At 37.9% G+C, this 13,920-nt stretch overlaps 3 protein-coding genes across 3 annotated transcripts; 1 reads left to right on the forward strand and 2 right to left on the reverse strand.

Moving 5' to 3' along the window:
- Nucleotides 1-21: 21 nt before the first annotated feature.
- LOC135682086 (major facilitator superfamily domain-containing protein 6) lies at nucleotides 22-3,815 on the reverse strand. The gene has a single exon (XM_089113288.1). It carries the CDS (start codon nucleotides 3,350-3,352, stop codon nucleotides 1,541-1,543), a length of 1,812 nt encoding a protein of 603 aa, XP_088969414.1. The 5' UTR covers nucleotides 3,353-3,815; the 3' UTR covers nucleotides 22-1,540.
- A 959-nt stretch (nucleotides 3,816-4,774) lies between these two features.
- Nucleotides 4,775-7,459, forward strand: LOC135682652 (major facilitator superfamily domain-containing protein 6-A). The gene is made up of 2 exons (XM_065197628.2): nucleotides 4,775-6,799; nucleotides 7,215-7,459. Exons 1-2 carry the CDS (start codon nucleotides 5,266-5,268, stop codon nucleotides 7,457-7,459), a joined length of 1,779 nt encoding a protein of 592 aa, XP_065053700.2. The 5' UTR covers nucleotides 4,775-5,265.
- On the reverse strand, nucleotides 7,418-13,250 carry LOC148958222 (major facilitator superfamily domain-containing protein 6-like). Its single transcript, XM_089113287.1, has one exon. It carries the CDS (start codon nucleotides 13,022-13,024, stop codon nucleotides 10,997-10,999), a length of 2,028 nt encoding a protein of 675 aa, XP_088969413.1. The 5' UTR covers nucleotides 13,025-13,250; the 3' UTR covers nucleotides 7,418-10,996.
- Nucleotides 13,251-13,920: the final 670 nt, after the last annotated feature.

The raw sequence follows: 13,920 nt of genomic DNA on the forward strand, positions 1-13,920 counted from the left end.
GAGCAGCCTCCTAGATACCAGAGTTTCATAATGCGGATATATTTGCAAAAACAGGTTGATATGAACATCTAATCCATGTTTTTTTAGCATATATACCGGGAAAGTAAATGCCCCTCAAGGCACACTGATTTTCCATCGCTTATTGTTTATACGTTCGAGACAAAGGCAAGAGAAGAACACCGTTAAAGAACTTGTCTTCTATAAAAATATATTTAATTTTTTCACTTTTTGAGTTTTTTTCTAGGTTTGTAATGACTATATTAGACAGGGAATTTTGCATAACAATCTAGCAAACTGAGTAACCGAAGTTTTTAAAGTTTAAATCATAAGAGTAAAGGCCACTGATCATTTTAAGCCCTGGGAACATTCTGGCAAATTACCGGAAGTTGCGTTTCCGGAAGCATGAAAAATGCACGGTCATCAGAATTTCAATTTTTGAACTTTTCAAATCTGATGATACTACCGGAAAGAACATGCAAAACTGAGCAAAAGATTTAAAAAGAGCAATGTGATCTGACCTATAAGCAAAAAGTTATGGCTGTGGAAACTTTTCATTTTGTCAAACAACCTGCTTTCTCGAGTTTCCTGATAGTGCAGACGCATAGCAGTAGAATTGTTCATGTTATGATAATAGCATGAAGTTTAGTACAAGTACACAATCCGATAAGCTATTTTTGGACTGGGGTACTGGTACCCAGTCCTCTTTCTGGTATAGCACTAAGCAATTTTAAACTATGGTTCTTGTACCCAGTCCTATATTGGGTCTTGCACTGTAACTTTGTAACTATTCTAACTGAAACTTGGTTTCCTGACGTAATCTGAAGTGCTAGATAAAGTGAAATGTAGACCTAGTTTTAAAATTTCACCAAAGGCTTTATTTAGACTGAGGTACTTATACCTAGTCCATTGCTGGCTATCGCACTAAAACTTTATGACTAGGCAAGCTCATAAAACGTTGTAGTTTATCTCTTTGCTTTATAACAGAGGAAAGTAAAAGAACAAGAAAGAAATTAAACGGCTACATGAAGATGATTTAAGGGCTTACTGCATTTAAGGGCTTAACCTAAAACTTACTGCATATTGGTATCTATTAGCTACTCTTTGAAAATATCACCATACAAAGCCGACTCGTAAAATAATACGTGTTGAAAAACCAAATCATAATTGACATAATTGACAAATCATAAAACGTTTAGAGAACTAGGCGAAAAATATGATGCCTGATGGAGATTAAAAGTCATGTTTAAGATTATATTGTAAACCTATATTTTTCTCGATAGTTTCTAAAAATAGAGTTACTTAATACAAACTTATTTTGATAAACTATATTGTGAAATTTCTTCCCGATCAACTCGTTATATGCATACTGTAATAGTGCTAGCGTTAGAATATTGAGTAGCGTATGACAAAAAAGTATTTGTTAGCATCAAATAAGGAAAATTTTTGCGTCTGATATTTGAGAGATTTTGGTCTCTGTCTTAAAAAATATAAACTTCAGTTAATGTAAGGAATAATGATATATGTCAAATTTTAATTACTTCTAATGAAATATTTTTTTAGCTTTTAGGTTCTCTACTATTTCAAGTGACGTTAAATCGAGTGTTTCATGTTGCCCTTTTTTGTAGATATTCCCATGGACAATGTTGGCACTTTCTTGATCCTTAGAATCGCAGTCTTCTTTCTTTTTTATTCGATCAGGCCAAATGTTATTGACCAGGACAAAAGAGAACAGCATCACCAAGCTGACTTCACCAAAAATAAGAAACGTTATCGAGTGTCCAAATTCGTGTACCATTATTCCTCCTGTCAAACCCCCAATTGAAAATCCAAGACCAGTGTGAACTCCACTGAAGACGCTTTGTAATACTGCACCAGATCCAGGCTCCTGGCCGAGATAGGAAACTAGAGCCAAGCGAACAGCCCCTGCAGTCATTCCGTGGGTAATCTCTACCGGCAGAACCAGCCAAGGAGCTCTTAGGAACGAGTAGTAGAAGAACCGAATCGCAAAGCAGAACAGACCAATATATATAACTCTGAAGTGGCCGATGCAGTTGATTATCTTGTCGGAGAGTAGGTAGAACAGCACCTCAGCCGTACTGTTTATGAGGGTGACCAACGCCATCAAGACCTGAATCCCTCCCATCTCGCGCAAATGCCAAAAAAGGAAAGTCGATATAAAACCACTGCCCATTCCACAATAAAAAGTGACAATAAGCAAAGCGCCTAGGTGAATGTCATGGATGGATTTGAGTCCTTTAAAGAAACCTGGTCGTTTCGAGTCAGCATCATATTCGTATTTAATTTGTGATCCAACTAAAAGTGTAATTGTCATGAAAATAGAGAATACATAAAAACAGGGCAAGTAGTTGATGTCTGCTTTGCGAGTGCAATAGTTTGTGATATGAATGAAATTAACGACTATTCCTATCAAAAATGCGAAAAAACCAAACCCAACGGACCCCCATAGCGCTTGATGACCGAAATGATAAGATTTCTCTTTCAGCCTCTGGAGAGTGAATACATCCACCAAAACGAGGCTCGGTGCTGAGACCATCATACCGACGATTGTGATGAGCAACAACAAGACGTAAATTCTCGACGAATCCAGTACGTGTTGATCAGGATCATATGCAGAGTATTTTGCAGTCAAATTAGAATTGTTAGCTTTATAAATTCTTACTATACCGTATGCATCTTTCCTAGGGTGTTTAGTTGATACTTCCTTTGTCTCTCGTGACATTTTATCCAAAACACTAAAATCAAACCATACATCCTCAACATCATCGGTTTCTGCAGTTCGTTTCATGCCCATCTTGAAGCATGCCTTTGGCTGTTCTGCGGGCACGATGACCAATGCCATTGTAGATACAAGCCACGCGAAAATCGCAATAAGAAGAATCAACTTGTGTCTCTGATACTTGTCAGCAATCCCGGTCCAAAATGGGACGCAAATAAACTGTACTAATGTTCTTGATGCAACGATTGTCCCTGCTTGTCTTGGCGTCAGAAATAATTGCTTAAAATACAGGGGCAAATAGGGCCAAAGTGCCCCTAAGGCTGCTTGATAACAAAAGTACAGTAACTTACATTGAAATAATGATCTATTAACCCCAGCAAGGCAATTACGATTGACTTCATTTCCATCTTTTGTATCACTTGACTTTTCATTTTCATCATAAGCTAGTTGACAATTTTCATTGCTTCGTTGAGAATCATCAGTGCACACGCCTGGATTCTCAATTTCTGCTTTCTTACATTCCGTCGATCTTTTGAAACCGTCTTCCTTGTACGTACTTGGAACACCTTCTGCATCTCTAATAACCCCATCTTCCTTTGAAAGTTCATTTTCCATCAAAACAAGCTACAATACAACACTTTTTTGTCCGGATACATCGAGATCCTTTCCTAAAGATGAACCCTGCCTGCTGTGCTACCCCCTTTGCATCTCAGTTCGTTTTCAGCTTGGCGTTTACCCTAAACTCGTTCGCTGATAATCGACGCAGAAATGCCAGCACAATCTCGGCCTCCGATTCTCCTTCACTATCCGGCCACCTGCCCCAGTAGCAAACTGATTTCACAGGTGGGCTTCTCTCCATCACCCTATAGGCAAGCAAGCAAGTCAATACCGGTTTTTTCTAAAACAAAATCTTGAGAAACTTGTTCTTCTTCATTACAAACGGTTTAGAAGATCCAAATAAATTAGATATCATGCAATAATTTTATGTGCTATCTTCATTACTTCTATGACAGGAATTTTTCATATATACCCACAACGCATTCTTCGATTTTGTAGCCAGAAAATCTAGGTTAGGCAGGCGAGTTTCAGGACAGATAGAAAGAAAAATAAATAATAGCGATCTTAATCTTAGTAGCGATCTTAATCAAAGTTTTCATAACCAAGCACATGGCACTAATGCAAAACAAGGCTGACTGTTTAAGATGAATTTGGTAAAGCCACTATAAGCCAATATCGACAGAAGACCCAATGAAACCCATAAAATAATTGCAAAGCCTAAAACTGCAGTAATATAAGCTAATGCACAAACTTTGCTCAACCAAAAAATTATTTGGAAACATATAAGCTTTTTCAAGGAAACCGCCCCATTTCAGAGGAACTCTTAGATTTAAAGTTAACGACACTAAATTAAAGGTTTTCATTAAAAAATGGGGTTTTAGCCTTGAAATTTTTTAATTTTTGAAGTTCTCCTTATAACCATACATTTTTCAATTTAGAATGGAATTACCTGGGTGGTTAGAATAGAAATGACGTTTTGCAAAGAAAATTACAAGAGTATTTTGCTAAAGAGCGGAAATTCATACAATACTGTAGCCTATTTTAGAATCGGTGCTGTGCAAAATTCATTTTAAATTCATCAAGACTAGAATCCGCAGCCAACATTTCCTTCAAAATGAAAACAAGAAGAAATTTCCTCATATTTTCCCTTTGTCTCCCCAAAACAAGTCAAATAAAATGACCATCAAAATGCAAAAACATCGTAAGAACTAACAAAGCCGTGATAAATCAAGTCCAGTCCAATTGGCAATTATGAAATCACAGTTGCCCAACTTTCCAAATGTTTGCATCTCATTAAAGGGGAATTTTATTTTTCACAGATTACACATTGCTTTGTTTGCAATACAGTAAAACAAAGTATATTTTCGATGCATGCTTAGCTTCGAGACACAAGTTGCCATGGCTGGAGAGATAGTCACGTGATGAATCTCGCGCATGATCTTTCAATTTGTGAACCCGCACAGGTAGTATTCATCGAAACAGAAAAAGTTTGATTTCTGCAGGTTAGATCAAGTTAAACATAACATTAAAGTTAGAGAGGAGAATCTTTGGATTTTAGAGCTTCACTTCCGCTGTCAATTGGAGGAGTTTTTTAGAAGTTTTCAATGTTTCTCGTGAAAATCAACTCTAATTGGAGCCGATTGCCTTACATGGAAAATTGAATCTGCTATAAAAACTAGGACAAAGTGCATTTCCATGTATCAATCTGATCAGCAAACCGTAGAAGCGTCCAGCGACAATAATTCTGCAAAAGTAATTTCGTAGAAAACTGAAGATACTGCCAAAGAAAAAGAAAATAAGCTGCCTTAATTCATCGAGGATCCAAAGAAGAATTTTGCACTCTCATTCTTTGGCAATGTATCTACAAGCTTTGGAAAATACAATATGCTTTCTTTCAGTCAAAGAAATGTTTTAAACTGATTTTTCAATATTAAATTATCTAGGAGGTCGTCATTCAGTAACCATACACAATGGATGGTGGTGAAGATGGAAAGAAACTCCGTTTAGAAGATGAAGATGCGACGTTTCACATGCAAATCGAACGTTCTAAAGGAACACACGAGCCAAGGACAGAACACGAAGAAGAGGAGATATTGATTGAGCAAGAAGGGCTGGAAACGAATTTCTATAGTGAAGAACCTGGGGAAAAGCTGTATCTGATTGAATCAAAAAGTGACAGCAAAAATGAAGAGGAAGAAAAGAATAAATGTTGTCCTAACGTAAATAGAAAGTATCTAGTACCAAAGGGATTCTTCTTTTTCTTCTATGCATCAAACGGTGTTCTGATGCCTTATTTGATTTTATTTTTCAAGCAGCTACAGCTGTCAGCAAGCCAAGTTGGCATTGTTGCTGGCATGAAGCCGTACATCGCGTTTATCTTCATCCCAATTTGGGGATACATCGCAGATAAAACGAAAAAAGCAAAATGGATTTATACATTGGCTATGATAACATTTGCAATTGGGTATTTCCTGTTTTCGCTAGCACCTGCCGACCATGTTTGTAGAGCCAAAAGCAACTCAACAAAGCACAAAATAGATATGCCAATGACACACGAACATGGAAAGCGATCCTATCCTACAAAGTATCAACATCATCGCAGCCATATTAACCAGTCATTTGATTATTTGAACTCTGTAACTCGTCGCAACGACAACACTCTTCCATGGATTTTAGACGTTACCAATTCCATCGACTCTGAGTTGAATTTTCAACAACGGGACGATGTCCATGTTGATATTCAGTCAATTTTCATATACCTCCTGCTTGTCAGTATTTTAAAAACAGTATTTTCCTGTCCAGCTTTGACGATTGTTGACACAACTACAGTTCAAATGTTAAAGGAAAATGGAGAAGCTAATAAGTACGGGCGGCAAAGACTCTGGGGAGCTATAGGTTGGGGAACAACTGCTTTTGGAGTTGGTGCTATTCTCAGCACATTGCCTCTATGTCCTGGAACTAATGACGAAATAAACTACTATCCAGCCTTTTATATATTCACAGGCTTGATGTTGATAGCATTTGTAATTGGCTTACGTTTGGAGTTTGACGAAAAAAGAGATGACCATCATGCGCAATCTAAGAAAAACAGTTTGCACGAGGGCCTAAAAACGATGAAAAATCCACAGTTCATTTATTTCATCATAACAGCTTTCTACGTCGGTGTGGCTATGGCAGTGATCCGTACCTTTCTCTTTTGGCATCTAAAAGATCTGGGTGGAACACAACTTCTATTTAGTATAATATCAGCAGTCAATTGTGCAGCTGAAGTGTTTATGTACTTCTTATCGGCTTGGTTCATAAACTCGCTTGGACATATCGGTGTATTGTACATTGGACTGCTTTGCTATGCAGTGAGATTGTTCTTTTATGCAATGGTTAAAAATCCATGGCATGTTCTGTTTGTCGAGCCTCTCTCTGGGATAACCACAGCCGCGGTTTGGGCAGCGATGGCATCGTATGTTGGAGTACACTCAGTTCCAGGCTCCGCAACGACTGTTCAAGGTAAGGTTTTGATCTTTCAGCAATGTAACTCTACTGTTTATTACGCAATCGACTCAAAGATTTACAATTCATATATTTGTTTAACACAATCGCGTTAATGTAAGTATGCTTAATATCAACACGTGGAAAGCAAGCATTGCAAAATTTTTAATCATCGAATATTGTCTTACGTGATTATGCAATACTAATATGTAACACAAACGGCACACGAACTTCATATTTATTTGAAATGAATATTCATATTTGATAATGAAGTTAATTGAAAAATATATAATTCATGTTTCATGTTATGCTACAGTTTATAATTTTCTGAGTTCATTTTATGCCTTATCTGAGTGGAACCAATGCAATAGCAAAAAAGTGCTGTTTTCTGGAAAAGAATTACTAATTCTGTTGTTTTGTCCTGAATTCACAGGCGTACTGCATGGTGTTCACTGGGGCCTAGGCCATGGATGCGGCGAGTTGATAGGTGGTTTCATGATTAGTGGAATCGGAGCTGAAAGGACGTTTGGAATATTTGGTGTCCTCAGTATCATTGACTTAGTGTTCTTCATACTCGTCAACGTATTGCATGACAAATGTTGTCCGGAAAAGGAGAAAAGTGTTTTGGACAAAAAAGAGTACAAACCACTTGTGGAGAATGAATTCTGTCAACATTAAGAGTGGTGCTTGATTAAGGTTACCAACGTCAGATTTTATAAATGTGATGAGAGATGAGAGAGGACTTACTAAATAGGCTGGAAATCCAACAGTTATACCCTAACGGAAACATTAACTAGAATAAGTTGATTTCTTAAAAGCAGAGCCTTTCTAGTAGCTTGGGCACACAAGTTCACGTATCTAATTGTGACTACATCAATCGCGGAGCTACTTCTTGCAGAAAGTAGCGTCGTGAAATTGGTTTAAAATAACTAGAGTATAGATAAATATATTTGCCTACTTTTTTAAGATTTCATTTGAATCTGCAAATATAATAAACAACGAGCGCTTCTTTAATGCTAGCTAATTAATGCTTTTTATGTATTTGAATCGTTTTGTAAAAAGCTGTGCGTCTTTGTTATATGATTTGGAAAATAACGGTCTCAATCTGTCTTCAGCAAAGATTTGAACTGCGGGTGGTTGGTGAAAGATACCAAAAGACACACCATTAAGACATATAGGCGATCTTTTGATGTATGTTTTCTGTAATCCCGTAAGAGGGCTTTTCGGTCCTTTTTGACTTATTTCACTCCAGAATTGGGCAATGAAGAAATAAAATAGGACATAATAATTCTTTTAAAGCTCTACAGCCCTTCACAGAATACATTGAGGCCAATCTCAGAATCTCTTTGCGATTATTTCAATCTTTCAATTGCTACTGGTTGTTTTCCTGATAGCTGGATAATTGCCAGAGTAGCCCCAATTTTTAAAAATGGTCAACCTAACGATCGATCTAACTACCGACCTATATCTGTCCTGCCTGTTTTAGCCAGGGTATTTGAAAAACCTATCTTTAACCAGCTGTACGATTATTTGGACAAAAAACAAACATCTATCTTCAAACCTATCTGGCTTCAGAGCTCTTCATTATGTTGCCACTTGCCTTCTTAATAACACAGATGACTGGTATGTGAACATGGACAATGGCAGATACACTGCAAATATTTTCATTAATCTCAAAAAAGCATTTGACACCGTAGACCATGACATTTTACTTGCAAAGTTGAGAAAGTATGGTGTTGAAAACCTAGAACTTACTTGGTTTACGTCATATCTAACCACTAGAAAGCAGTTCTGCAAAGTAAATGGGGTATGTTTTAAAACCGAAGATATTAACTGTGGAGTCCCCCAGGGTTCATGTCTTGGCCCTCTATTGTTTCTGATTTATATCAATGATCTTCCGTTCTCTCTGAAAAAAGGTAGAGTGACGATGTACGCCGACGACACAAGTATTTCTTACTCTTCTTCGAGCTTAGCAGATATAAATCAAACTCTAAACAGTGAACGATTTAAAGCAATGGTCGCAAGGTAATAAACTTTCTCTGAATGTTCTAAAAACACAAGCTCTGATTATAGCTCCCAGCCCAAAATTAAGAAAATTACTGATAAAACAGTTGATCATCCACAGTTTTTTATTGGTGACTCTCAAGTTGAAAATGTTGACCGAACAAAGTATCTGGGTGTGATAATCGATAGAAGCTTAAATTGGGAAGAACACGTTAACAGTCTCTGTACCAAAGTTTCTCGTGCAATCAGATTTTTGAAACATTCCAGAATTTTTTTTCCTGAAAACACGTTGAGTAAAATGTATCGAGGTATCGTCGATCCCCATTTTCGGTTCTGCTGTTCGGTATGGGGGTGCTGTGGGGTAACTAAACTGCAATCGTTGCGAAAGCTGAAGAATCGAGCAGCTAGAATAGTAGATAATGGCAGAGTTGATGCGCCTGCTATGCCACTGATTCGCAGTTTGGGTTGGCCAACTATAGATGACATTATTAGAAGCGGAACAGCTACAACAATGTACAAGTCATTAAATGGGCTCGTCCCAAAGTACCTTTACAACCTGTTCGAAAAAAATTCGACTCGAAATGTTAGAAAACTGAGAAATACCGATACCGATCTTTCGCTACCCTTACGGAAAACAAACAATGGGCAAAGAGCTATTTCTTTTCGTGGACCTAAGCTTTGGAACCAACTTGAACCTGATGCCAAACAGGCACCTTCCCTTGCCACCTTCAAGAGAAGAATCAAAAACTAACTATTTATTTTCTGTATTTATTTTCTTACTTATTAATGTTTTTGTCACGGCCCCCTGAAAAGCAGTTCTCGTGGACTAATGGGGCTACCGTGCCTAAATAAATGAAAATGTAAAAAAAATGTAAATGTAAACGATGAAACATATCAAATTGGCAACTGTCAAGATTCTCCTTCAATGTTGTGGTGATGTTGCTACTGCACACGATGTTAGCATTTGCGACTATCATTTTCCCTCTAAACAGCAATACTTAGGAGGGCAAGTGGGAGAGGAGACTGGGAGAGGGGAGGGAAAGTGGGACAGGAAAAGAAAGCGGGAAGAAAGAGTAGGAAAGTTGGAAAAAAGAGTGGGAAAGTGGAAAAGGAGAGTGGGAAAATGGAAAAGGAGAGTGGGAGAGAGGGAGGGGAGAGTTGACATTGAGATGAAAATAGTTGGAACTTATGATAGAAACTACGAAGAGTTTAGCAAATAATTTCCACGAATTGCTCTTGGTATCATACACCAAACAAAAGTTTGATGCAAAAGATTTTGATGCAATATAAAACATTTAATGAGTGATGATGCAAAAGATTTTAACAAGTCAACTGACGATAGGCAGAGATGTCTGCATAGAGATATCACAAGACTGTTGTACTAGGTGAATTGTAGAATGCAAAAAACATTTTTACTCCAATGGTTTGGTTCCATATGAAACATTTCTGGAGGTTCATCTTAAGTTTAACGTTCAATCGTTCAGGTGGTATGACGAAAAAGTCCCAAGCCGAATTAATTATGAAAATTTACATTTTTTAAGATCAGATTTTAAAATTTCATTTTAAAAGAGACAGATTAATTTGATCATGTCGTGCAAGCAGAGTGGACTCATTCTGAAACAAATTCAATATATTTTACAATTCTCATTTTCACCTAAAATTATATACGTTAATCATTAACATACAGTCATTAAGCCAGTCGTTATCATTTACAAAATAACAGCTAAGTAAAGACCTTAAAATGATCGATATGATACCAAAATGTAGCTAGAATGTCAGCATAAAACATGTTTACTCTATGCAAACTTTTGTTAATAAATCTGCATTAATGATTGATCCATCCTGGATGTTTAGCAAAGATTTGTCTTCTTCTTGGAATTAGATAATTCTGATTCACTGAACATCCAGAAAATATTTAAAGGGGTGTGGAAAGTTTAACAGTAGATATATTAAATCTACATTTATTGTCACATTTTTCTATAAGATAGAATTCTAGATAAGGAAACACCTTTGTATTTAAGTTGTCGAATGGTAAACATCACTGAACTACAAACGGTCATCAGCACTGGCTAAGCTGAAGCTTCTTTTGACTGCTAAACAAATCTTTTTTACAACGTCTAAAGAAGAATGAGATGTTGCTGAACTATTTAGGAAAACGGCTTTCATGGCTATATAATTATTTGATGCCTAAATTGAAACCTAAATTAAAACTCAGCCAGGATTCTCAGTTAAAGTTTTGTTTCCTTCTAAACTTTCATCAACAATCGTCTCTTCGTCTTCCGTCTTATCCCCGTCTGTTTTGAGTTTTTCAAGTTTATCAGTTTCGTTAAGTCCTTCTGGTACTTTCAGCTCAATTTCCTCAGTTGCGATAGCTTCTTGCTCTCCAGGACCAAGATCGGATCCGTGTGGAACATCTAATTCAGCACTCTCATCTTCATCTATCTCTGGGACCTTCTCCGCCTCGTTTCCATTATCTTGGCCAGGATCAATATTTGCCATGTTTGTTTGCTGAGTATCTTTATCTTTAACATCCACTGCTTCACCGTAAGAGCTCTGTTTAGCTTCTTCGTCATCATCACTTAATTGAATAACGCCTTTTCTCTTCTCCTGGGCTTTCTCCCATGCAATTCGCTCTTCTTCCGGCAAGTTATTAACATCTAAATCAGTCTGCGTTTCATCATCTCTTATCTGGGAACTGTCTTTTTTCCCCCAAATCATATTTATCAAAATATACAGCAATAAGACTACAATGCAGAGTATGCCAAACAAGACAAACGTTGTTGGCGCTCCATAATGATGAACGAGAATTCCACCAATAACTTCCCCGGCCCCATAGCCAAGACCCCAATGTACTCCATGTAAGATGCACTGCATCGTCGTTTGGGCGCCAGGCCTCGAATTCAAACTAACGTAAGATAAACAGGCAGCCCATACTGCTGCAGTTGTTATTCCAGGCAACAACTCTACTGCTAAAACCATCCACGTGTATGGAATAACAGAGTAGTAAAATAATCTAATTGAGTAGCAGATTAGCCCTAAATATAAAACCCTAATTTGTCCAATCTTTTTTATTAGCTTTTCTGACAGGAAGTACATACTCACTTCTGCAACACAGTTTACTGCAGAAATAACGCTAAAAAGCAACTGCGTACCGCCCAAGTCCTTTAGGTGCCAGAATAGGAATGTTTTGATGAACGCCATAAGAAAACCAAGGTAAAGCGCTGTAAATAAAAACATCACATATGTTGGGCTTTTCAGGGCACTTAGGCCGACACCTAGAGATGTACCTTGTCCCCCTTTTCCTTCTTTTGTTTTGAACCTGAATCTGATGGCAACGATTAGGCCTAGCGTCATCATAACGGCAAAAACATAAAACGCAGGAATGTAGTCGACAATCTCGCGGTTTTTCTTCATGGAGCATTTATGTGTAGTTTGTAGCGATGCCCCGACTATAAAAGCTCCCATTCCCCATCCAAGCGACCCTGTAAGTCTTTGCCTACCGTACCGATGTGTCTCTTTTCCTAACATCTGTAAAGTTGCAGTATCAACTAATGCAAGCGCTGGTGCTGCTATTAAGGTGCCAAACAGCGTGATGAGGAACAAGCTTGTAAAAGTTCTAGAGGCATCGATTTTGTATTTGACTTGAATCGGATCTTGATCCAGATTAGTTGAAAAGAAATCCATAACCCAGGGCCAGCGGCTTTTAGAAAAAAAGAAGCTAAGAGAATCTGTTTCCGATTCTGCCCCATAAGTAACCATTTTGTCGATTTCCGATCCGGTCATCTGCATAAAATCTGCCAAATCCGTGCGATTGCAATGATTGTTGATAACAACCTTCTGCTGTGCAGGGCCGGGTACGAGGCACATGGCAAACGTTGATGTGATCAAAGCGATCATCGAAACTACAACGGCAAATTTGTGAATGTGGAACTTGTCTACGATGGCACCCCACACAGGAGTGGCGAGAAAGTTCACGAAGGGTTTCAGCCCCAACAGAATTCCTACTTGGCTTGGAGTTAGGAGTAACTGTTTGAAATACAGGGCAAGGTAAGGCAGCAGCGAACCCCATGCTGAGAAAAAGCAAAAATAAAATGCTTTAGGTAGCAAAAGTTTTCGATTTATTTGTGGGCAAGCTCGATTCTGTGCTTTGCGCTCATCCGTGGTGGAGAGTCTATCGCTGTCATCTTCTTCGTAACTTTTGGATTCTTGTTGCGCTTCTTCATCTCCACCCAAGCCCATAATCTGTCTGCATTAATTCTCCTTATAAAGTAATAAAATCCTTTCTTCGCTAGGTTCCAGCGACTCTGCAAAGGGAAGTTTCAACGCTAAACTGCATGTAGCAGAAATAAATGCAATGCTTCGCAACTGCCAGTGCTGTTGGACTGCAAAGGATTTCGTGCTCTAATTACAAAGGCGCTGAAACTTCACAGTTGTTCCATTCTTCGCTGGCATATTTCGGCACTGGACATTGAAATTGTTTCAAAAGGTCCCTGACCTAATCGAAGTTGCTCAAATACCAAGCTCGAACATAATTCATAATCATTGACCATTGACCTTGTATTCACCATTCGCGCCTCTGACTGCACAAATTCGCAATTCATGGTGCTGGTATGACCCATATGAGCAAGGCTATATATTTATTCTTAACTGCATAAAGCGCCCAAACAACGACATTCCTTCATACTTAGTTCATCTAAAGTCACAACATGCAGTGCCTGGTAAGGCATAAATGTTCGCTCATCTACTTGGCCTAAATGTGCGCTTTATCGATATGGTCTAAATGTGCGCCTCATCGGCATGGCCTACGTACTGATTTGATTTGCATATGGCCTAATGAAGTTCCTTACCAAAACAAAACTTTTACGTGTGCATCGATTAAAGTCATCGAGTTCAACGGGGAAATAAAAGCAGGACGTAATAGAATTTTCAAAGGATTGCTAGCTAATAATAAATCAGTGTTGATACTTTTTTACGAAAAGGATTTCTCTGGGAAGATCTGCTAAAAGCAATAAGATAAATTCTCGAATAGAGAAATGAATGTATAAGAAGACCATTTGGAAAACCAGTTTTTTATCCACACAAAGTGAAATCAGCATAAAGAAATGAAAGCTGTTATGGCGGAACTGAAATAAGCT

The sequence above is a fragment of the Rhopilema esculentum genome, chromosome 16 (assembly GCF_057945365.1).
Source record: "Rhopilema esculentum isolate cy_ngs chromosome 16, ASM5794536v1, whole genome shotgun sequence".
Lineage (NCBI taxonomy): Eukaryota > Metazoa > Cnidaria > Scyphozoa > Rhizostomeae > Rhizostomatidae > Rhopilema > Rhopilema esculentum.